This window comes from Chamaea fasciata, unplaced genomic scaffold (genome assembly GCF_029207755.1).
Source record: "Chamaea fasciata isolate MVZ Bird 193981 ecotype frontalis unplaced genomic scaffold, bChaFas1.0.hap1 SCAF_5, whole genome shotgun sequence".
Lineage (NCBI taxonomy): Eukaryota > Metazoa > Chordata > Aves > Passeriformes > Sylviidae > Chamaea > Chamaea fasciata.
The window spans coordinates 36,411,200-36,437,998 of record NW_027094090.1 but is presented as its reverse complement, the minus strand read 5'-3'; the positions used below and the strand labels follow the sequence as shown (position 1 = coordinate 36,437,998).

Here is a 26,799-nt window from a genome sequence, read left to right as displayed (position 1 = left end):
TCAAAAAAAAATTATAAAGCTTTATCACATTAGAACCAATCACAAAGTATTATTCTAATGAAAAGCCAAAGGAAAACAAAAAAACATTTGTCATCCAATATGTGCTACTGAAACCTAGATACAAATACACAAAACATCCTGTACAGCAGCCAAGCTGCCACCTCCAGGGCTGTTTTGGGAGCAATGGGGTAGATCCTCAGCTGGAATTCACATCAGTCACTTCAACAGTTCTACCTCACTGGGCACCAACAGAGGCTCTGCGGCCACACAAGCTCCACCAGTTTGGCTGCAGATTGTTTTGAAGTTACAGAAACCAACCTATTAAGTGGAGTGAAACGTATCACAAAGAACTGAGACTGCGTCTTGGCTGCTGTCCTGGTCCATTGTACCATGGCTATCCTGATCAAGCAAATCCAAGTGACACTGTCCAGAAAAGGCTGAGGCACTCTGGCAAAAGCCTCCAACTCATGACTGCCTCCTGCAGCACAGCCCCTCTGCTCTCACAAAGCTGCTCACCTGTGTTCTCTACCAATATTGCTTTGATATTCTTAGGAAATGGTACACATTAAATAAGCAAAGCATTCTGAAATACTGTTTGGCAAGGTCACACTTCACTAGTTACAAATCAGCCAAATATAAAGGCCTTTTCTTCTGAGAAATTACATTTGGTCTGATTCATAGCGCTTCTCATGGGGGTGATTCTCCTTAAACACATCTCAATGAAACTGGATCCATATGTCTTTTAAATTGCAGCCTCAACTGTGTTACCATATTCTGCGGTCAAGCTCAGAATGCCCTTCCACTGTCAGCATGGACACAAGACAGAACTAAGTTTGCCGTATGCTTCAAAATACACTTGATTTCAAAATTCTTCCCAATGAGGGCATGTGGCCTTACTTTGGTGAAAAATCCTTTCTCCCCTTCCCTCCCACTGAAAACAAATTAATCATCAGCATGGACTACTTCCTCAAGTCAGAGTGGTTTCACTGGGTTTCAGAACTGGTATTAGGATCAGCAGAACCTTGCACAGTCACATGAGAAACAAAGTGGCCAATTTTTTACATTTTTGTATGCAAAAAGAGTGTTGCACAGTCACTGGTACCACATTGGTTTATGCAGGCATCTGACTTTTTGTTTGGTTGGTTTTGTTTGGTTATTTTGGTTTTTATGGTATGAGTACAATTGCTACTATTACTGGAGTTATTACCACAAATAATTTGTAGTACATCTTTACAACCCACCTGTCAGAAAAAAGCCCAAGAAATTCCTGGTACATTTTCAAATACAAACAAAAAACATCATAAAGAAAAAGAGTGTCTGTTCCTATATAAACTTGATACTTAAATATTTGACCGTTCGAAAACACTTCTGAAGAAGGGACACTATAATATTCTAGACCTTTACAAATATTGTGCTTTTCAGCAGGGGTGGCCAGAGCTCAGGGCTTATGTTTTTTCCTGAGCAGCGCAGGTTCACTAGCTGGACCTTTGCTTTCTGCTAGCACAAGGCAATGACATTCATCTCTGAAGATCACCCACAACCAATACTCAGCCAAAGGGCCTTTTGTCTTTCCCATACAGCTGAAAGAAAGTTGGATGGAGCCTTTCTGCATTTCAGTGGCTCCCAACTGCTTTCCTAACCCAGGTGGTCTGGCAGCAGTGGCAGGTGATACAGCCAGCAGTTTTCTGAGTGCTCCATCCATAGCTGGGCACACAGACTCTCTTCAGGCTGCTCCACAGCTGGATGGTCCTTTTACTCCTCCATGCTCATACTGACACTGTGGCTACATATCCTGCTTAGGGCAGGCAGCCTGATATAGTGAGTACTCATAGCAAGAGTGGTGCTAAGCTGATTATATACATTAGCAGTTTTCAAACCCACATCCATTTTCCTCAAAGAGAAAATTGTACATTTGACTCAAAGTCTATTTTCAGTATTATTTATGATCATGTGGAAAACCAAACCCTTATTATGCAGGTATCTAAACAAAGGCACCCTCCCCTGCAAATAGCAAAATTAGTTTTGCTTTATTCTATCCAAATAATTAGATTTTTGTGGGAAAAGTATCTCTGTGGAGGATTTTACACACACACACACACAGACACACACCCACCTTTCATTTTTTTATTAGTTACTACTGAAGAATTAATTGTATGGTTCAGGATCTTTGCTGTGAAAGCATCCTTCTGCACCAGGGCGTATTTCCTTTGGCACTCTAAAGACCAGTGAAATATCTACAACAGTCCAAAAACTACACAAAATTCACCTTTAGTTTCCAACCAGAATTCTTGCTATTTTCACTGAAAAGATAATCAAAGGTCACAAATTTAGATGCACTTGAGAACACATGAAGGGTTTTTTTAATCCTAATGAATGTCCAAGTACTCCCAGTAATAGCAGAAATGACATGTCATTTCAGAGGAATCTTTTCACAGTGTTCTGCCCTCGTCACAATTAGTAGCTACTACCATTTTAACAGCTATTAGCAGTGGATACATGAATAATTCTACCAGCTACAAAGTTATAGGCCAGATACTTGTAGTGAACAATGTTAAAAAAAATAAAATAGCTATTTCCTTATGCTGGCATAGAATCATGTCTATTCATATGTCTTCCTATATGATTTGGGAAGCCATATCAATTAATAACTGCAAAGGATCCTGAGTCATACAAAGGCTGATTAGAGATTCTACCATCAAACCTGTGTAAACGACACCCATGTCTACGTCCACACTGCATTTATATTTTGCATGATCTCCTCTCACTATAAAGGACAAAATTAAACACTAGATTAGAAAATGCTGAGAAGTATGGAGTACTTGGCTTCCTAATCACAATCCAAATCATAAAAATGAGGACCATCTTTAGATATGGACAAGGGAAGAAAAGGACTGGTAAAAGAGAAAGAAAATCAATATGATAAATAGATTTTTCTAAGCAGATTGTATTAGAACTTTCCATGAGGAATCAACTATACTTTAACACACAGCTGTATGAAACTTCTTTAAAAAAGGTTTCTAAAGACATATAATAAAATATAGGGTGTTTGAATATTGCAGAAAACAGTTATGGGTTTTTTAGATTTAATCCATTAAATTTAATCCTGATTAAGTGTGAAAGAGCAAAACACAAAACATAAAAAATAAAGTAATAGAGAATTATAATGGAAAGGCCAGTTCAACCCTTAGAGCAATAATACTAACATTATTAGAATACAACAATTACAAGCAACACATCAGTGGGTAAGTATAATATATACATTTGGGGCTTGATATCTGTGGTAGACCAGTTGCTCAAGGCCACTAAAATATGAATTTACATCCAACACCAGCTAAATGTGCAAGAACTTCAATCCAAATGAGCAAGAGTGGAAATTTCTGCGCACTCTGCAAAACACACAGGCTGTAATGAACTTTTGACTTTAGAATATACTGTAATCAGTGGGAAGACCAGAAATTTTTATGTCCATATTGCAAGGTATATGGTTTAATCTGTGGTTCTGGAAAAGTCCTCAAAGACAATACTGAATAAAATTGTAAAGGGACAGACCATTTCGCACTCTTCTGTTTTCTGAAGTCCTCCAAGCAATTCATATTTGAGGGCTTGGCTTTCTGCACACTCTTTGGATATCACAATTTTGGCCTTCATTACAGGGTAGAGCTTATATTAAATAGTATTTGGATTGCTTTTTTATTATAAAAAAGGTCTGCATGTGATTTTTCTCAGTAGAAATTAAAAATGTGATGCTACATGCTGGCATTGAGGTTGAGTTTGGTCAACTGCATAAAATAATACTTTTCACTTTTAAATGCCTTTCATAAGAAGATATTCAAGTGCTTTGCTAACATTAGTCAAGCCTCACAACACCCCTGTGAGGTAGGTAAAATACAAAGGAGGAGGAGGATTTCGCTCAGCTTCGACACGATAATGTCTCTGGGCTGCAGGTTCACTAGCACTGCAACACAGCACAAAGGTTTAGGGCTTACTATAAGGCAAAGAGTCAACAGTACAAGAGCACAGAATTCCCTTTTCTTTTGGTTATACATGAGTCAAGCTAATGTGCTACAAAGCACCAAACAGCTGGAAAGTTGCCCACACAAGGATTTCATGAACCCAGTTCACAAACAACACCCTCCTAAAGTAAAGGGCACACAATGACAGCCTCAAGATCGGTACAACAGCTAAGTTATGGGATGGGTCTGCTAGTTTTTGAGGAGAATCCCTTGGGAATGAGAGCCCAGAAAACAATACTGTCTCCACACAACTCTGAAAATACCTGAAGATGCTTGGGTTTAGTTCTTTTCACACTAATGTTTCAATTCACAATTTACTGGGGAGAAGCAACTGCAAGTGTTAAAGCATGTTGGTAACTCCCACGCCGTGTGAGGGCAACAACCAGATAGAACGCCTGCTCTCTATTTTGGTGGGCCACGTGTTCCCAATGTACACAGCCATGATGTGGTCAGATCGTTGGGATAGGCTGGGACGGGATAAAGAAACACTGCCCCACATCTACATTCTGCCTCTGAAGCCACTGCAATCTGACTCCTGAAAACTGTATTCTTGTGGCTTTTTCCTCCGCAGTGTAGACATTAAGACAGTATTTGGCCCCCACCAGTTTCATCCTCAGCATTTACCACCAGAGTGCAAATACTCATTGTACAATTCCTCTGTGTCACTGATCTTCCAGATTAAGGATTGAGAAAAGACAAACATGATTAAGAAAAAGATCATTCATGAACAATAGTCTACGTGAAGTAGAAGGGAACAGAAAGAAAACCATGTTCTCAGTATTATTCAGTACAAATAAACATATGTACATCTCCCTTTCTCCATATTTCACTTTTCAATGATGGCATAAATAGTACATTCCACATTTGCACAAGTATCGCCCATATAGAGAATCTGACCTGTCTATCATAATAAATCACTATAGAGACTGGTCTACAACATGCAAGACAGCCCTCTTGGGTAATTTTAAGTCTTTGCATGCAAGATATTCTCCCTTTCTCCTAATTTCCATTTGAATCTTATGTTTATTTATAATACTTGAGCACTGCAAGCTACAAAACCTACTACTGCACAGGCTGGTTGGCCTGGCTGATCCGTTGTATCAGTGCCTTGTAAAGCAGCTGAGAAGAGCTGGTTCATGGATTCTGTGATATCAATGCAAAACTCCTGCCCCAGCACACATTCACAGTTGAAACTACACTGTTTCACTGATCAGTAGTGAACAAATGTATATGATTATAATGCAATGATGTCCTTCTCATTTTCTTTCTCTAACCCTGCTCCTGGCCCTTTTCTCTTTATCCTCTCTCACTCTTCTGCTTACTCAAATATAGGAATATAGAGACTGCAGATACAACTGGTAACTCAAAAATTAAGCTGGCATCTTTGTAATCATTAAGACACCATCTGAGTGGTAAAAAAACTGGCAGCAAGTGGGAAAGTTGATTTTACATCTCATACCACCCCAAGCTGGAAGCCTTCTGCAATTGCTTTTCCTTGCTTTCCTTTTGTTGATTGAAATAGTGATTGTCATAGAGTCTTTGTGCTTTGTATAATGCCCAACTTTGATGTAACCAGAACTCACATACAAAATGTGGCTGTTATACATAAGCATGCTAAAATACAGGCAGAGACAGTACAAGCATGCACAAAATAGTCTTTGAAGGATTTTTTTTGTTTGTTTTTTTCCGACATTTACATGCACCACTTAATATCATGTTTGGTTGTGTACATCGAGGACTGGGTTTCACAAGCATTCATGATCTTCTCTTCTGAAAATCTTCTTGACAATTTCACAAGAGTTCAGTGTAAAAAGAAAAATCCACAATGAAGAAAACAATAAAACAAAAAACCTTATTCCTGCAATCTGACCTTGTCTGCATGATTTTCATGTTGAACACTTTTAAAACGTCTTCTCTTCCTCTTGCAATGAGTCATGTTAAATGATTGGCTAAAAAGACAGATTACTGTGTCAAGGATTTTCTTAGCCACTGGAACAGTTCTTCCTTATAAAGCCTTTGCCACCGCACATTGGCTTCCACTGTTTCCACAGCGCGAGAGAAGGAGACAGCAGCGCCCCCTTCGTAACTCTTTATAAAGTTCTTTAGCTGGAAATACAAGTTAACAGGTTAAATTTGCAGCAATAAGAGACAGTAAATATTTCCAGAGCACACAGATAAGTCAGTCATTCAGGAAAAACTTCTACAATCAATTTAGAAGTAAATGCAATATCAGGTAGAAAGATTTAATAGGAAATATATTAAGACAGCAAACTGTCAATTAAATGTGATGCAGTTGCTTCACATTGCACTGGAAGATATAGATATGTCAGTGCTGGATCACATTAATATAATTACCTCCTTCCCTCCTGTAGCTCAACTGCTGCACTGTGTAGATGGATGCTCTAAACTTTTATTTGTACCTAAGAAACCAAACTGGGAGCACTGGAATTGCTTCTAATTAAGGTTTATATGCAAATATCAGTGGAAGGCAGCCCTAATGCCCTTTGGTTTTATCAAGCTCCAAAACACATTAATTTTATTTTGATGTGCAGATCCCTTTTGGTTATATAACACAGGTCAGTTGCTGAAAAAAGGAAGAGATGGTTACAGTGAGAAGAGAACGGCAAAACAGCAAGCAGGCATGCATTTGACAATCTTTGAATGCCTGAAACATACTCCTTCCCTTATGAGAAAACTTTGATCTTTTTTTTCTGCAGACTGAAAAGGCTCTTGCTCTGTTCTTGTGTATACTCAAAGTATAGCACCAGCACCTGGATTATTATAACCAAAGGCACTGGTGGGTTTTCAATTACTGTTGTTCTTTTCAAGTAAGAATTGCAAAGCTGATTTGCACAATAGATTGCAGGTTATGTTGATTTGTACAAAATTAGATAGTTTTACCAACACTTATGAATAACTAGTTAATTTTTTTTTCTCAGAAACATCAAATTCACTTCAGTTTCCAAACTCTGACTTCCAGCAACAACTCTGTGCCTGGGCTCAAAACTGAAAAGGTTGATTCTGCAACTATCTCGTTCCCATCACAGTTTAAAGCATGAAAGGGATTGGAAACTATCAAAATCAGACTTTACTTAATTGCTGTACTTTTTATACCAAAAAGTTTACAATACCAGTTTCTTTTAGGGAAATATAACCAGGCAGCTTACCAATCCTATTATGAAGTTAGAAAATAAGAGTACAGAAGGCTTCCTTGTGCAGGGCAGATACTCAAATCTAACCTACAGCATCATTCCCCCCAGGGAAGAGGAAACCACCTGTGGCTCCTTCCTAAGTTACTGAGGCCACTAGACTTGAGTGCACACAAATGGTTGCATCCAAATCAGAGCTCAATCAGAGTTCATGTAATGGTGGTTGTACTGCATAAGAATCGTTGTATCCATTTGGAGCAGCATTGAGTAGGTGCTAAACAGGGTGTAGCACATCTGCACAACTACGTCAGTCAGGACACATGCTAAGTCAAAATGAGAAATCTTTCCCATCTAAATAGAAGTACAAATTATTGTGGAGCCATTTGGCCAGCATATTCAGTTAGCAGATTTTCTCACATGGAAAATACTGTGAGAAAAACAGAGAACACATTGGCAGCTTCTACTTTCAACATTGATGTTTTCGAGGCCTGTCCTCTACAGCATAAACTAATGAAGATGAAACATCTCATCTTCAGTTTCTCAACCAATAGTGAAGAGAAAAAGACAAACCTTCATATCCAGCTAAGCACGAACAACTACCTGCACAATCCCCCTCCTGACACCTCAACACACTTGTGTGCTTTTGCAATCTGCTCCTCATCCTTGTGCTGCCCAACAGGTTGGTGCTGCACAGGCATTTGGGCCTTTGACTGCAGCAGAGAGAACAGAGCTTCTGGACAATCACATTATTGTTCCTGTCCTGCTCACTATGGACAAAGCCTCACATGACAGAAGTAATTTAAAAATTACCTCTCTTAATTCTCCTTCAGTATTGAGGAATTCCGTGACCCCACTGACAAGCTTTGAATTCATAAATAACGCTTCTCCATACCTGCATGGGAAAAAAGAAGATGCACAGAGAGTTACTGCAAGAGCCAGGTCAACTGAAAATTAGAAAGTAATCTTCTGTAAGCATGAAAGAAGGTACAGGACTGATTTTGGGCGATCAAGGGAATAGCACTGGAACTGGGTACTGGTATTTCAGAATAAAAACCTGGACTGAGACCTTCTAGGCTGAAATGCTTGTAATTATTAAGTCAGATGCTGTTAAGCAGAATGTGTTTTACTTAAGGCACAGATGAGTGCTCCAGAGGAGGAGAGGACCAAACCACCTCACACTTAAGGGAACAAAGGAGACTGAGGGGGGACCTCATGGCAGTCTACAACTTCCTCATGAGGGGAAGAGCAGGGCAGGCATTGATCTCTTCTCTGTGATGCCCAATGACCTGAGGGAATGGCCTGTATTTGTGTCAGGGGAGGTTTTAGGTTGGATATCAGGAAAAGGTTCTTCACCCAGAGTGTGGTTGGGCACTGGAACAGGCTCCCCAGCGAAGTGGTCACAGCCCCAGGCCTGTCTGAGTTGAAGAAATGTTTGGACATTGCTCTTGGGCATATGTGACTCTTGGGAATGGTGCTGTGCAGGGCCAGGAGCTGGACTCAATGATCCTTGTGGATCCCTTCCAACTCAGCTTATTCTGTGATTCCATAAAATACAGCTCAAAATACAGGTGCCAATGAAGGAGCAGAGCAGCAACTATGGAGAATTATTCTGAGGAACCCTTCAAGTTGTATCATTAAATCAGACTTTTTTGATGTGCTGCAGCGTTCTCTGCATTTTGTATTCATCCACCTCATCTATGTTACAAGTGGCCTTTGAAAAACTGAGCTGAATCAAATTTTCTTGTTCCAGCACATGATAATTAAAATAAATACTGCTGATAGGAATAATACTACTAAAATAATCCCCTGGACCACAATGTAGCATTTCAAAGAACCAACCTGGAATGAAAATTTGAAAGCTTGGGCAAGGAATATCTAAAGGATATGCAGAAACAATCAGCAATGACGTTTGGCAGGCAGTTGCTTTCAAACATTCAAATCCTGCTGTTCACTTGTTTTTCCACAAGTTTATTTTTTTCAATCCTCCAAATTAAGCACTACATCACTACTGACCAGATCACTCCTTAAGTTTTACATTTCATGTTGGAATAGTTTGTGGGGTTTTTTGTTCTGGGGCTTGGGATTTTTTCAGTCTCCAGCATGAAGAGTATAGTTCCGTTGGAAACCAGAAGTAAGTCAAGTTAGATGTCATTCAGCATAGTAAAAGGCACTTGACAAATCATTATCCTTATCTATGTCTGCATGTGTGTCCAAAGCAGTATCGAGCTAATCTGAACATGACTGGTTTTAAGATAGGGAATCCAGATCTCCTGTCAGACATGTGTAAGTACTACCAATAGACTTAACTGAAATTATGTTCATCTGGGGGAATAATTCAATTCATCGTCCACTTTTACAGACTGATTTATAGAAAGAGTTCAAAATTCAAAGTGAAATGAACTGGCACAGTCACAGCTTTCTGTTCTGCTTCTGTTAATCCCAAATTGATTACCCTTAAATGCTTAGGTACTCTAAGCCACAGTTCTTTCAAAGTGGAGAAAGAAAAAGAAGAAGGACAGCCAAAGCAATAGGTATAGAAAGATGAGGAAGGAAGAGAACTAGGATCTCTTTGAGAAGATTCTGTTTTAGGGAAGGTTTATGCTATAGTGCTTGCTATCTTGAGCTCTTATGAGGAGAAATGCTGTTAGAGGTATCAAAAACCCTACTCCCTGACCACTAATGAATGAATTGTTCATGGCTATTTCAGCAAGTACATCTCTTTTCCCAAAATTTCAGTCACACTGGAATATATAGACATCCAGAGGCAAACTATGGGAAGTAGGGATTTCATGGTACTTTAAGCACGTTTAGGCTCTCTAACAAAGCCCTATATTATTACAGTCTCAGACATAATTGACTGTTTGGAAAACTGGAAGTTCCTCTTGATGGGATATTTTGACAAGGTTACCAATCCACTTAAGACAAGCAACCTCAGAAAAACAGCTGCAGGGATTTTATTTTTCTTACAGTCCACTGTAGACACCGCAGTGCAAACAAGAAGTAACAGAATTCCTTCCACTAAAAATGATACCTTCATGCCTACCTGTGCCCATTATGTATACTTGGTAAAAAAGTCAGCCATTTACAGCAATTTCTATGGAAGCTCTGCTGGCAAAAAAGTCAGATGAGTCACCTTCTAAAACAGTTTCATGCAGGTGTGAAACATAAGAATAAACAGGAAAAGTGTTTTGTCTTACAAGTGTCAGTCTTCTCACCCTTCACAGGATGGACAGCAGCACACCAGAACCAGGGCCTTACATGCCTGAACTTCCTGGAAGCATTCTGGAGACACAGACTCTCCACTGCACTTTCCTTCTGCTGATGTAAACCCTCCAGTGCCCCACATTTGCACAGGCTTTGCACTTGTGCAATTTCTAGAGGCAGCATAGTCCATTTACTTTCGACAGATATAAATGCCTTCCCAAATACTGTCAGGTTCCCAAATGCTGACAAATGATTCAGCACTTGAGAATGAAGGAATTCTTATAGGCAGCTGATGGATTAAATTTTCTCACACAGATACGTGCTCACAGGATGAAAATGCATTAGGAAACAAGGTAGTGCACACTCAGGTAGCATGAAGTCGAGCATAATATTTTCAATTCTCTTTTTCAAAGTTGTAGCAGTCTTAGTCCCACAGATTTCTTACTAAAGACATGTTAGGCATTTCAGTTTTTAAGTCACTGATGTAAATGATATGAGTGACTTTGAAGATTTTATACATCATCAATATGTTCTGGACAATGCAAATACAAGCATGCTGTAAAAACATGAAGGATTAACAACATTTTGTTCTAACTCCATGACATGCTATGTTTAGAAGTAAGAAGAAATAGTTATAATTTAATCCCCCTGATCTATTTCACTTTACTATCTGAAACATCAACACTTTTTATACTAAATAAAATGGAAAATACCACTGAGTCATCACCTTATTAAGTTAATGTCCCATACAAAGTATTTTAATTTTGAATCAAATTAAATAATCAATTATAATTGTAGAAAAAGGATGCCTTGGGAGAAAGTCTACTTGCACCATAGAATCTTAGAATGGTTGGGGTTGGAAATATCAACCAGTTCCAATCCCCCTGCTATGGGCAGGGACACTTTTCCCCAGACCAGGTTGCCCAAAGTCCTACCCAACAACACCACACCACCCTCACAGCAAAAGAATTCTTCCTATTATCTAATCTAAATCCACCCTCCTTCAGTTTGTAGCCTGTTCCCTTTGTCTTATCACTACATGCCCTTGTAAAAAGTCACTCTTCAGCTTTCCTGTAAGGACCCTTTCGGTACTGAAAGGTGTAACGAGGTCCCCCCAGTCTTCTCTTCCCCACGCTGTACATTCCAAACTCTCCCAGCCTGTCTTCACAGGTCAGATACTCCAGCGGTCTTATCTTTGTGACTTTCCTTGGCACTTGCTTCAAGACATGCATGGTCTTCTTGAAGCATAATTCCACAACAAAGCTTATACTTTAAAAATTCAGTAGTGTGGTGAGCTGAAATTGGAAGCCTAATCATAGAATCATAGAACATTAGGGATTAGAATGAACCTTACAGATCATCCAGTCCCAACCCCCACCCCTCCATGTGCAGGGACACCTCCTGCTAGACCAGGTTGCTCAAGGCCTTATCCAACCTGGCTTTGAACCCTGCCAAGGGATGGGGTATCCACAACCTCCCTGGACAACCAGTTCCAGTGTCTCACTATCCTCACAGTAAAAAATTTCTTCCTAATATCTTTCCTATTTCTTCCATTTGTACCCATTCCTCCTTGTCCTATCACTACAATTCCTGAGGAAGACTCCCCCCCTCTGGCTTCATGGTAGGTCCCTTCAGATACTGGAATGTTGCTATCAGGTCTCCATGCAACCTTCTCTTCTCTGGACTGAACAGCCCCAAGTTCCTCAGCCTATCTTTCTTTGTAGGGGTAGTGCTCCAGTCCTCTTCCCAACTTTATGGCCTTCCTCTGGACTTGCTGAAACAGTTCCATGTCCTTCATGCTCTGGGGACAGTTGACCTGTTCACAGCTCTCCAGGTGGGGTCTCACCAGAGCAGAGTAGAGGGGAGAATCCCCTAGCTTGACCTGCTGACTTTGGATGCAGACCAGGATTGGCCTTCAGGGCTGTGAGTGCACATTGCAGATCATGTTGAGTTTTTCATCAACCATCACCTCCAAGCCCTTCTCTGCAGGGCTGCTCTCAAATCACTTCTCTGCCCAACCTGTGGGTGTGCCTGGGATTGCCAAGACCAAGGTGTAGGACCTTGCATGCTATCGTGCCACTGTTTCACTGAACAGTTAAGGGGAAAGGTATTAATTAGACTGATTCTACTCTCTCAAAGTCTCATCTAAAAGGTTCTAATCTATGATTATAAAACAATATTATTTTCAATATTTAACACATATGTGCAGCTTGCATTAACTATTCCACTGCACTGAATCTTTTGGTGATCAACAGAAACTCAACTGGATGTCACTTTTAGAAAAATCAACTGCTACAATCTTTTTGGTGGCTCTGACTTGTGTTTGGAGATCAAACTAAATGAAGGTAACACAAAGACAGTGTTGACCAAAAAGACAAACTGTTATTCTCTCATTTAAAAAAAGAACAATAACAGGTCTTTCATGAGGCCTTACTGATTGTCATGAATTTAGATTGCACAGTGATGCATTCCAAGCAAGCGAAATAAATACAATCCAAATTCTATTTAAAATTATAACACCCAAAAGATTTGGCATGTGGCATAGTTTGTTAAATATTTTCTATTTGTATACACTGCTAAATGTTGACCACATCTAAAATCACAGGTGTTAGCCAGGTTTTCAGATAAACATACTTACTAAAGCAGGACACAGCTACAGCATATTTGTTTGTAACAATACAGATAATGATGGCTTTATGCCTAAACTCTGGATAAACCCCTGAAGGAACCTGAAAAATTGTTTTCTATCTGCAATGGATTGCATAATAGTAAGACATTTGCCATCCGTTTTCTGAGCAAAAGTCCAGTTCCTTGAATAATCACACCAAAAGCAGGTATTTCTTAATTTTAAAACTCTTCAGAATTCTTGTAGTTTTTTTGGAAATGGCTTTCAAAAGTATGCTCCTGCAATATAAATTTCCAAAACCAATTCCAGCTCAAACCTATTTTCCTAGACAGACTTCTTCTAAAATCCCACTATACTATAAAGCATTATCCAAAACAGCACAAACAACTTTATGAATTTTTAGGAAAACTAAAACTCAGTGTCTCAGTTTCTTTGACTCTATTTTGATGCTGTGAAATCTATATGAAGTTTGCACCTGTATTCATCGGCCACTGGGATGTAGTTGCTTAAGTACGGCATCTTAAATATAGCATTTCAAATATTCGGTAGTACAATGGTTGCTCCTTGCAAGTCCAGAATGGGAACAGATCTGCAATGTCTTTCCTGCCAACACCAAAGGTGTGACCTGGCATGGACACCTTAAAATCCTGGACACCCGCCTTTGAGAATCTGAACCTCAACCAAGTTGTAGTCCTTTTTAATCTGTCAGTATCAGATGGCTGCTGTGCAATCTTTCAGGCCCTCAGGCTGCCCCTAAAGAACTACAGAAATTTGTCATTCATTGAATTAATAAAAAATATTCTTCAAAAAGGATTTTAAAATGTTGTCTGGGCTTCAGAAAAGGAGCATGTGGCACTTCCAAAGAGAAAGAGAAGCAGGTATAAGGAGCAACTTTGTCTCCTTTCTGTTAATCTATTTTTTAATTCAAAATGTTGCTCCTCTATTACTTGAAACTCACCTGAAACACAGACACTATATTAACATCTTTTTGAAAATGGAAAGGTTTCAAAATGTGCATTTTTTCCACAGCTGAAATAATATTTTTGAAAAGATTATTTTTTTCTATCAGACTTTAAATCAGAAAAATTCCTTTGGGAACGGCCATTTTTTGTCTATGTAAAAACAGAACTGCAGCACTTGACATAGAGATAGAATTCAGTATCGTAAGCACAGACACAATACACTAATATATATACAGATGATTGCTAAGAGACAAATGTCTCTATGTGTGTGTGATAATCCAAGAATAAATGCATTTATGACTCATATACAGGTATTCCATATTTAGAGACATCCCCATTTATGGACTAAAAGAGAATGGATTAGATTCAGGAACTTACATAAATACACACCTATACAATACTTACACCAATTATATCAAGATAAGAATTTTTATCTTTACCTAGCATTTAGTATTTTCCATTTTTCTCTGAAAAACTTCCAAGCAAGATCCCTTCCATGTGGATTTCGGGCTACGTGGATTATCACATCAATTGCATCCTGATCCAGGACAACTTCTGAGTTGAGAGACAAATTCAATAGTCTAGGGGATAAAACAAGAACATTTAGTTTCATGAACACATTGTCTAACACGAGTCCCTCAGAAAACTCTTAGGAAAAAAAATCATTGCTGAATTGTTTAAGCTTCCAAGTGAGTTCAGTGGTTTAGTTCTGTGATTCCAAAGACTGGACACATCTATGAATTAGAAAAATCTTGATGTAAAAAGATTTCAAAAAAAGGTGATTGCAGATTTACATGTGCACTTTTATAAAATCTTTAAATCAGACTGGTCAAGACATGGTAAATAAAAGACATGGTAACAAAAAAATACCAATAATTATTACAGGATTTAAAACATTTCCAATGAACAAAGGAAAATCTGAAATTGAAAAGATAGTACATGTCAATTTTCATATGCATTGAAAAAAAGTGTAAGCGGGTTTAAACATACAGTAAACCAGTACTTGAAAAGCAAATTTCCTTCCTTTAGATGAAAGCTCAAGTGACGAGCCGTAACTGTTGAAGTGATTATTCTGATATCTGAAGTAACAGATTCAAATATAAAGTATTTTTTACCTGTTGAGCAAGTTTCTGTCATCACTGCAAGTTAAGGCTTCTAATAGTATTTTCTTCTCAGATACTGCTGTGGTAGAATGAAATTTCATCCAAATGAACTCCCACACATCTTCATCCATCAGTGAAACTCCTGTACAGTAGACAATGTCTCTCACATTAAGAGGGATTCTACAAAAGAAATCAGTAATAGCGTTGTGGTAAATAAGCAGCCTCCTGATACTGGATACAAAGAAGGATCATTTCTGAGACTTCAAAATTATTGTCCAACAGTAATATTTCAGGGGTTTTTTTAAATAACATTTGTATCTCTTTATTGCCCCAAGCATCTTCCAGGCCATCATAATGGGCCTTGTAAAGGGTAGAAACATGCTTGCCGTTCTCTTCATAAAGCTGTCACATTGTCAGGAGATTATAAAATATAGTCATGTAGTTCATCAACTCATAATGTGCCACATAACCTTACAGGTAACATAAGCTCTCCAAATTAGTATAGGATCTTATCACTCTGTTGCTGGGCTCTAGGCCAAATCTGCTCTTCTTGTCCTTTGCACTGTTTTACAACAGAACCTGAGCAGCCAGAAACTCCTTGCTTGTGCTGTAAAGTGTTTCATCTTCATATAGTAACATATAGGTAAAAAAGGATGTGCTGTTACAATGACACTTAAATATGATATTGGCAGGAGTGAAAAAACCAGAATGATCTGCTCTTTTTTTTTTTTCAGCATATAATACCAGTACAAAATCAGCTGTGCCACAAGATGGTTGAGAACTGTGACTACTGCTAAATTAATATCAACTCAAACTACAGTTAAATGACCAAATGCAGACTAGTACAGTATGTGCACATGTAGTTTTTTTCTAAAAAGGTCTCAGCTGGGCTTTCAATTTCTTCCCTTGCTTATGTTTCCTATACAAGCACAGAAGCTGAAACATTTGTACCATTGTCCCATTAATTCAGATAAGAACTGTGGGCTGGAAGAACTGTCACTCTGTGTTTGGCTAGTACAAACACGGCAGCAGATGTACCTAGAAGTGGATGTCTAACCCCCGAATGGATAGCAGTCCTCACTTGTGATGCTTGCATTTTTCAAAATTTACAGTAAACATAAAAATTCAATGGGCTTTCCCAGCCAGTCCATTTTTTACATTCTAAGGGCCAACACTAGCAATTTTAGCATCAGTGTAGTCAGTAAGCACAGAATCATTTGCATCTCTGGGAAGGAAGGAGCTCTTGAAACAAGTGATGGAGCTGATCCCATGACCATATCCTACATGTCACTCTTTTCCTTGCAAAGAAAACTCTACTGTCACCAAATCAGGAGTAGTACACTGGCAGTGCTGCAGTAGATCTAATCAATATCGTCCAATCAACTGCTCCAGAGAAGGCTTTAGGTCTGTACCTATAAGTTAAGTAATTACGATAATGTGAAAAAAATCAGCCCCTACAAACCAAGACATTGAACACAAATACTGCCTTTAAAAGGCTTACCTTCAGAAATTACAAAATGTACAGCTATGCAACACTACAAACTACTCCTGTGAGAGGCTTGTAATCAGCACTGAAGACAGGGGGTTCCTCTTGTGGAGATGAAAATTGCTTACGAAAATGCGAATATCCCGAAAGTAATTTCTCTTTAACTACTGCCCCTACAAGAGAGTCCTCTAATTGAATTGTGTCCATTTGTGGGGATTTTTGCTTTCTCACTCATCCAGTCATTTTGGGCACGTATTCTATCATTATCCAAATATCTGAAATCTCTCCAGTCTAGAGGTTTTTTTAAGATTATAGGTTCCTGGAAAATTGCAGTTTCAAGGCACTAGATCAGCATGTGGATGTTTGCCCCTTGTATTAACTGAAACAACTGGATAAAATTACTATTATTTTGGTACTGCATAGGTTGTAACACTGCAGAACACATCCTGTTGTCAGTGAAACCTCATCTGTGCCTTCAAGGCTGCTCTCATTTTTAAAGAGCTAATATGATTGATGGATACTTTAGAAGAATAAAAATAAATATTTAAGACCATCACTTTAAATTAATTTAATTTGAATACTGATCCAATTTATTTAACTTTAGTTTTCTTGCATTGGAGATACAATGGTGAGAATGAAATATGTAGCTAGCTGAGTTCATTTAAAAATTAAACAGTTTGGGAGAAAAAGTTAAAAATTAAACAGTTAGAAAAAAATTAATTAAAATCACGCTGTGCTTTTACAGGGATTTCTTTTTTTCAAGAGTGAATTATAAAGCTTTACAATGAGTTAAGAATAATGTTTTAAGTCATAATTAATTGATACATATTTGCTCCTATTTAAAGTATGTTCTAACAATTGAAGACACACTTATAAAATTGGACCATAATTATTTATCTTCTGGGGAAATTGTGTTCTAATTTTTTAAAATGCAAATGCACACAGTTTAGACAGTTCCTTGATTAAGTAACAAGTTTCAATACCATTTAGGGTACTATCTGACAAAGAAAATTAATCAAGAACATTATTCTTATTTTTGCAACAATTTAACGTATAACTTAAGCCTATTTTTCCTGATGACTATATTTATCATCTTGTTTGATAGGTTACAAGGCACAGATAAGAAACAAGAATGAAGTACTAGTACTTTGCTGGCAGATCTGTAATACAGATTCTATTATAAAGAAGAGCACCATACACCTTATTTTCAATATCTTCAATCCCAAATTTTATACTCCCATTCTCTATAACAAACTCCAGGAGTCATGCTGCTTTTTGTGCAGAAAGAGGAGGGAATGATCCTCTGCCATAGCACGTACCCAGCCTAAAGAGAGAGGGCAGAACTTCCCCTTGAAAACTGAGGCACAGAGCTGTGATAGGCTCGACATTCAGCCACCTGTCCCACCTCAGATTCAGGGGACATTAACTGAGGATGTGGCTACTCAAGGTGTCTACAGCAAAGCTATGCACAGTCCCTGTCCTGTGATCCCAAGTTACAGGTATCACATGGGTCTGACAGAGGCTGGCAGAGAATACATCATCCCTCAAGTGATGGTTACTGCTATTGCTCCTTCCCATTCCTATTGCAGATCCCCCACAAGTGAATACGCAACCAGCATAGTCAAGCTCTTCAACACTGATTTTAATGACTGGGTGATGAGTACTTCTTCATGGCACTGATCCCTGAGTAGATATGCCTTCGTCCATTCTGGACAGTTTTTTCAACAAAAATACGGTAATTTCTGATCAATTGTTTTGCAAAGTTGTGGAGAGATCGTCCCTGAATGAGAAAACTGGAGACTAATCTATCTAAATTCTAAGGATTTCAAATTAATTACTGCTAATCTATAATCACTACATATAGGGTCATTTTACTGCAGTAACACAAAGAAGTCAGAAGGTAAAAACAATGCCTGAACCAGCTACCCCATAATGCCCAGTTTTAACTTTTACAAGATGAACTCCTCTCTCTATTTAGACTCAGATGGTCTTTCAGAGTGCTAAGTCCTTGATTAACTCATGCACTCAACAGTGTTTTCTTCCTCCTTAAGTTTTATTGACTTGAGTGCAAGAGTCTACTCAAATGTTTTAACAACCTATTAATTAGCAAATCACTTCAGCAACATTGGCTCACATTAGCTGGCAAAGCTCCAGAAACATTTCAAAATGCATGAACAGCTATGCTTGATTTTTTTCAGTAATTAAAGCTTCCAGGGGTTGCAAACACAGAAAAAGGGATTCACTTTAATTTTTTACATTTATCAGACACTCATGCATGAAAAAAATTAAAATAACTCTCATTTTTTCATGTTTGCTGCTAACATTTTCCAAATATAGCTGCTAGGCATCAATCCCTTGAAAGAACCCAGCGTGTCTTCCAAGAAACTAACAAAAGTAATTAACCTGTTGGCCATGTTCTCACAGATACTTATGTAGGCGGTTAAACTTAAGTACATTTCTAAGTTGTTGCAAGACATTAGCACTACTATGTCCATGTGAAACACAGAAATAAAATTATCTATCACAAGTAATTAGATATAGAAATAAAGCATTAAGAAAAAGAAATAAAAAAATGCTTGTTCGGAAAAACTTTTGATTTTCTATCACCCAAGCCGGACTTCATTGAAATTACTTCAATTAACGAATGGTAATTTGTTACTTACTACTCCCTCAGATCTACAGGGAGTTTTGTTTACAGACATGCAACACACTCCTATACACACCTGTAATTTTTTTTATGGTGGCATTTCCACTGAGTTGTTAAAGGTGCAGCCAAGTAAGCACACTGCACAGGCAGGTGGATGGACATGAATCCATCATTCCTTTGTAGAGGAAACACAAAATCTACATGAAATGTGTGGACGTTCACGACTCACAAATCTGGCTTGCTGGTTATCACTGCCCTTCAAATTACGTGATAGAAGACATTTACTTCATTATTTACACCTTTCTTAAAATTACAAAGAATTAACCAATGTTCCTAACCATCACAGCAGCATGACAGAAGTGAAATAGCAAACAGAAGTCACTGAAAAAGTCCATATCTACATTATTACTCTTTAAAAGATCAGATGAGGTTATTTAGTATTAGTGTGCAGAGATGTAAGACCCTGATTTCATTACTCAGTAACCAAAAGTGGTTAATTTGTAATGTAAACGCACAAATGTATTCTGACTTGAAACCCACACATAGAACAGCAAAGTTCATCTCTTATTCTCTTTTATTCTCTCCAGTGATCTCTGGCCTGTAGCAGGGCATCCTGCCTCCCACAAGAGCTTATCTGTTGCTTGTAAACCAGTCAGATAACTGAAACAGGAATAGCTGTCTTTTAGTGAGTTCTTTTGGCACCACAGAGTTAACACTGGTCTGGCATCTCCCAACTGCCAATAAGCATCTTAATGTTGACGTGAGATCTGGCAGATAAGCTGGATTTCTCACTGACAGACACCTCACTTTACAACCTATAAAAACTACACCAAATTCTCACAAAGCAGAAATCCTCTACACATTCCATGGAAATGTGTGGAGTTTTTCCCATGAGTAGGGATGCTTGCTTCCCGGTTACTCCCATAGGGATTGAGTGAAGGAATCTGTATACATTGTCATCATTTTGGTGCTAAGTTACATTTGACTCCTTATCAATACTATTTCTTTTGCTAGCTTTAATATAGGTACCTTGATGTCATGCACTGGCTTATATCATGCTGTAATCTACTAGTAGTTCCTTCTAGTTTTATACTGTGTAATAAGTAACTCTGATTAAGATCTTTTGTCTGTTATTGCCTTTCTGTTTAATAAATAATTCATTTTATTAAAATAGACCTGATTTTCCATCCTTAGTACTTGCAGGCCAAAATGATTTCTAAAACTGAAACTGTTGCTAAAATCTGAGGCTAAGACAGGACTTCTCTGAAGCTGCCACTGGTCCTGTGGCATGGCCCCCATCTCAGCACTCTAAAATTTCTCGGAACAATCTGGATGATAAGACAGGAACAATTTTGAAATATTTGTATTTGCATTCAGAATTGTCCATCAGTCTCTACTCCTCCTTCACAAAGACAGACAAATGCAAACTTCATGGGTTACAGAATGGATGCTGGCTTAGCCTAGTTCAGTGCAGCAGTCTGCACTCCCCACTGCAAATATTATCAAAACTGATCAGAGTGCTTGTGACACAAGATTAATAGTAGAAATAGTAAAAAACTGTATTAAAGCTAAAATCACCCCAAAGTGATATGACTCAGCATCAGTGAAACACGTTTACTCTAAGTTTTCTAGGGGTATTAGGGCAATTAATTAAGGTAGTTTGTTTCCATGGTAACAATGGCAATAAATAGCAATGGTAACATTTCTAAAAATCAGAGCAAAGGAGCTATGACTAGCTGGGATCTTCCAACAGGTCCAGTAACAGCTCACAGAACACCTGCACATGACTGTGTCTGATGCAATACTATCATCTCCCACTGTTTAGTGCTGCATGTCAGCAGAATGGCATCACCACAGCTCTACCAACAGAATCAGAGTACAAGTACTCCTTTTTCTGATGAAGGCAATATCAGCTATCTCAAATCAAAGCAGCTCTCTCACATATTCATGTTTACATCATTCTTTTTAACTTTGCCCCAAGCAAGCATACATCCACAGAAAACTTTGCCAGCAGAAATGTATGCGTGGCAACCTGTAGCTGATGTGTGGTAAGAGCAGCTGGAAGATAACTGTGCCTGCACCCACAGAGATGTCTGCAAAAACATGCTCATGTCTATGGGTAAGTTATGCTTCAAGTCATCATGTGTATTTGAGTATTACCCCATTATTGCCTGTCAGGATTTTACATATTGCAGCTCTCCATGCATTCTTTCCTGAACTTCAGAAATACATGTTTATGCAACCTATCCAAGGCAAGAAGTCTGAAAACGCTAATCCTCTTAGAAACATGTTTTTCTTTCAGAAGAGATGCAGTGAAGGTTAAAGGGGTTACAACAAGGCTGATTATTAAGCTCAGGCAGGCATTGAATGGTAATTTTGTTAATTTTTTAGGCTGAACCACAAGGCTGTGGTGAAGGAGTGTGAATAATGTATTTCTTCATACACGAAAGCTTCACAGGGATGTGCTCAGTTAAATGAAAGTAGAAGTAAACATCTTTATTTTCAGCCAACAGTAGCTTCTCTTGTACAACATTCTGCTGTTGACTGAATCCCAGTAACTTTACATCCTCAAACAACAAGGGAAATTTCAAAATGGTTATGTTTTCTACTCTGTTTGTATTCCTGTGAACACCAACACGAAATTTTCAAGAGTTTCCATTGTTCCAGTACAGGAGCAGCATATATCCCAATTTAAGAGAGTGAAAATGATTGTTTTAATATCACCATCAAGTCAGAAGTAAACACAGCCCTTCAAGCAATCAACCATTTAAAAAGAGTAAAATTATTTAAATTCATTGATTAAAACACTGCAAGATCTACTCTGAGGTCTAACTTCAGATCTTCAATAGAAAGAAATCATGACCTTTTGAACAACTGCATGGATATCAATTCCTAAACAAGCAAAACAAGATGTCTCCTTACAGCCTCTTCTGCCTCTGAAGCTATGTGTTTGGTTTGCTCCTTGTAAAAACAAATTTCTTCTTCAGGTATGCTTCTTTTTTTTCCAATGCATTTTGTCCTGAAAAAGCGGTCATGAGCAATACCACCTAAAGCCCCTTGCACACTAAGTATTTCTGGTATTTCAGGTACTGAAGCACCTTTTCCCTCAGATGAACGCTCTCTCATCTTTAGACTGGAGACCTGTATCATTTCTCTTGCTAATAAAATAAGCAAATGGCTGAGCTGAACCTAGAGGAGGAAAGCATGTTGCAGCACCTTAATACAGTCCTAAGCACATTGTAGACACATCATCAAGCATGCTTTCTGCAGTGGCAGTTACAGGGCTGAGGTATTAAACTGAAGGACAGCAAACTGCTGGAATCTCAGCACAACTGTTTGTAATGCTACTGAAGAGCAGCTTCTCTGTCAGCTGTGTTGGAAAAGAAAAGGAGCAATCCTTTTCCTGCTTTAGCGACAATATTGAAAGGCATCTTTTGCAAGGACCACATACTCTATGATTGCCATTTACATATATATAATTTGATACAGGTATCTTTCCTACTCCCTGTAGTGCTGGACCCTAAGAGGGCCCACCCACTTCAGAATCTCACGTTAAGAGGCTCTTCACACTTCACAGCACAGTGGCTGCTGCCAGCTGCATTTTTATAGCCCCCAAATCCCCCTGTAGGAAGCGTACCTCTGAGCATCTGATTCTGCCCTGTGAGCCAGGCATTCAAAAATGAAGCAATACCTAAGTCACTTTAGAAATTCAAATCTTCACAGCCTCTCAGCTGACTTTCCACTTTCAGCTGACTTCCACTTTCACGCATAGAGGCGAGTGTTGAAGATCACATATAAGTTTGGTGTTTTCACTAATTTCAGAAGAAAATCTGCAGCACTATACTTGGAAATCTAATGGCTTTTTCAAACAGTACTGGAAATACAAAGAGGACCTCTGGCCTTGTGCTGAGAATGACCATTATTTTACTTGGTGAACAGTGGCAAATTATTTGCACAGTAAAGAGTATATAATTACTAAATACAAACAGTATCTGATATCATGATTACTTCACTTTCTCATTGGGAAGAGTAGATGGTAATTCATTTCTGGACCTACCAGATTAAATGTAATTACTAAACACCACAGCAATTGTAAGCATATGCCAGTAAAACAGAGTTAGATGTTACTGTACTACCCAACGCTCTATCCAAAATTAAATACTACAAGTAAAACAGAAAAAATGTTTCAAAAGAACATCTAAAAAGTCATAGATTAAAGATGTGGCTAAGGAAGTTATGAATGCTAGCATTTCTTCAGTATTATTTATAGCACATTCTCTGCTATATTTATTTCAACTTTAACTGCAGTAACTTCCAGGGAATCAAAAACCTCCCTTATATGATTTACTGAGTGTGCACTTACGTGGTATTCAATATCACATTTTAATTTAATACTGACTTAATTTTCAGTTGATTAAAATCTTGAGGCACAAACCTTATTCCATTGTCTCTACTGCTTTGAAAAGTTTGTGTCATCTTCCAGAATAAAGTTTCTGGGAGGGGATGGGTGGAAAAGTTGCAAATTAGCCTTTATTTTTACTGTCACAGTGACACTTAAATTATATCTATATAAAAAATATCTCTGAGCTCTCTGGAATTCTGTTTTTGTGCTCTGGCTATGCAAACCCACCAAAACCAGTCTTTCTGCAGTGATCAGTCAATTACATGGTTCTGTTTCAGAAGAGGGAATGGCAAACCCAAGAACGTTTACAGTAATTGCTGATAAGGAATGGAATAGGCAAGGATATCCAGAGTTTCTGTATCTGTCACCAACTTTTCTCACCAGTTGTCAGAGAAGTCTGGAGACAGAGGAGCAGCACGAGTTTCCCCTTCTTTGGGAGGAAACAAGCTCTGAGGGAATCTTACAGGTTCTGAGGAGGTTGTTTGCAGCAAATTCACAAATAGCTGTTAAGGGCATCAAACTCAGCAAGCACTTGATTGATGAGAAAGAATACAAAATGGCACCTCTTAGATCTGCTCTCTGCATATATCTTGTACTTATCTGCTTGCCCTTTGCACTCGAGCAGGTTATTGTCTCTGAAGTGCTAAAAGAGGCAGAAGCATGACTCAAACACTATGCTAATTAAATTCTGATTGTGGATTCATTGGTTTCTTGGTAAAAAAGCAGGCAAAAGAGCCCTTGCTCCACTTTCAGGTTTCAGTCTGAATTAGCTTAAACTGAGTAAAGGTGCTATAGGGTAGCTCTGATTCAACAGGACCTGAACATTCCCAACAGAACACTGCCCCACCCTACAAATGCTGTATTGTGAAACACAAACTGATTTTATGTTTACTGAGCTGCTCTTACTAGTAGTCTTTGTAATATTGTTTCAATGTAAGTAGATAGGAAATGAGTTTTGATCATATATTAGTTACATTCAGGATGTGAGACTGCTCTGAGAAAACTGGGAAATTCTGGAGGGGGACTGAACAAATCCTACAATCTTAAAAAAATATATGAAAGTGTGTCTCTATCTTCCTTGCCAGTTGTACCCCTATTTATCAGCTGTCGATCTCTATTCTGTAATTACATTAGTTGCTGCAGCCATTTTTCAAAACTGTGCAGCTCCTCTGAGAAGCACATTGCTTTAACTTAGTAGCTATTCTCCTCTGCCCTGCTGTTGTGCTTTTATCATAATACTCATCATATGCTGGCAACCACAATCTTCTGCTACCAAAAATGGCCCCATTGAAAGGCTAAGATGAATCTTCAGACAGCTCCTTAAATTTATTCCTTTTCTCTCTTGCTACTGTTAGTAAAGCAACAAGCTTGTGTTTTGTTATGTTTTTCTTTTCTGATTCCTCCTTTCTTAATCCTATTGGAAAGACACAGGCAGGTAGCTTTGCAGGGTGACAGCTTTTTTAACACTGAATAATCTACTGCTGTGCATGCTAATAGGCAATGCTAGGTTTGATTAACTAATTTGGCAAATGAATATCTAAGTAAATTACTTTTGCAGACTGTTTCCAATGATTCTTTCTCTTTAACTGCCTCTTTAAATAGCTTCATACTGATTGTTGCTGCTTATGATAAGAATTCACATAAAACCCTGGGGGATATATTTCATAGTAAATATATCTGGTATCACCTTACACAAGAAAAGCCTCCATCTCACACACATTTACTTAAAGACACATAGTAATAGTTTCAAGCTATTTTTTTCCCAAAGTTTCAAAGTCATGTATAAAAGTAATTTCTCTTCATGGATGGTTTTAGAAGACGCTTGGATACTTATGAAACTGGGCATGCCTGCAAAGGATTTTTAAAGACTACAAAGAGAGACAGAGATAAATTAATTGCAAACAAACACCGATAAGTCCAAGAAATCTGTGAAAATACCTGCTTGTTTGTATGGCTAGACAGATCCAATCCTTTTGCTGAGCTAATACAAGACTGTGACTAAAAATGAGAGACTGTTTCTCTTATCTTCTTCTTTTGTATTTGAAAAAAAAATATTCTCTTCTAAACCAAAATATCATGCCACGTACAAATGTGTACAGTGCAAATATTTCACATAATCAGAAAATCCACTGTTCTTTCTAAAGAAATAGTGGTCTTAACCTATACTCTGCACTCATCTCATTGTCCATAGATCACTACATACCTGAATATTTGAAATTTCAGTTATTTCGTGTTTCTTAGATGCTTTCCTTTAAAACATAAACTTCATACACTATCCATGGCTCATGTTCCTTTGCCTCAGCTGAATAAACCTGTGTCTTGACAGCCTAACTTACATATTTGCTGCCAAACCACTACAGTGCTGCTAATGCTCAAGGCATCAGCTCTAATATTACCTGCTCTCTGAAACCTTACAAAAGCTTTTCCATGTATTCCTGAATCATATTAATATTTAATTCTTCACCCTTAAATACCTTGTAACATTTCCCTCCGACATATATCCTTCCTTCTCAGTCCTTCTTGCTCTCACCTCTCTCACTTCTTTATACGTTTAGCACCTTCTGCTCTTTTACCCCAACAAAGGTTTCATGTTTGTCTGGCAACATGGTGTTCACTCATCTCTCTTTAAGCCCATCTTTAAAACCCATCTTTTCATCTTCTTGCACAGAATTATCCAACAGCAATTTATCAGGAGTGGGCAGAATCCCCTCCACTCACTCGTATATGCAAAGTCAAATAATTCATTCTGAAACCCCAAAGACATTTTCAAATGACAGCCAGCAACCTCTGTTTCCTCCTGTAAAAAAAAAAAACCCCTTTGCAAAAGAGGGCACAGCAGACAGGGCAGGCAGGCAAGGAAGAGCTGCACTGCCTCTCAGTAGGAGAAATGTGAGATACACATTTCAGCTCCACTTACCGGTTCCTATTGCTAGAAATCCAGTCAGAGATTAACGTTGCAGCCTGCTGGTGACAGTGTTTGTTCCCAAAGCTGCAGGCCAACATGATGACTTCCCGACGCAACTCTCTGTCCAAATTAAAGAAATATGGACATTAACAAATGTGTTTGATGTTTACAAAAAACTACTTCTTATAACAGTGACAGCAACCAGTAGTTGGGCAACATATCAAAGACAATCTGGCTTTACAAATCTCAGTGCCAGTTTAAAGCCTGCAACAACTAAAGGTCATGGATCAAAACCAGCCCCC

General features: G+C 38.4%; 1 protein-coding gene across 1 annotated transcript in view; it reads right to left on the bottom strand.

Moving 5' to 3' along the window:
* Positions 1-2,878: 2,878 nt before the first annotated feature.
* Positions 2,879-26,799, bottom strand: part of TRHDE (thyrotropin releasing hormone degrading enzyme) — a 213,232-nt gene continuing 189,311 nt past the window's right edge. The window contains exons 15-19 of the mRNA XM_066183262.1: positions 26,510-26,617; positions 15,070-15,237; positions 14,395-14,535; positions 7,973-8,054; positions 2,879-6,119 (exon numbers count right to left, since the gene is read on the bottom strand). Coding sequence (XP_066039359.1) covers positions 5,976-6,119; positions 7,973-8,054; positions 14,395-14,535; positions 15,070-15,237; positions 26,510-26,617 — 643 coding nt within the window. The 3' untranslated portion in view covers positions 2,879-5,975. The remainder of the gene's footprint in view (positions 6,120-7,972; positions 8,055-14,394; positions 14,536-15,069; positions 15,238-26,509; positions 26,618-26,799) is intronic.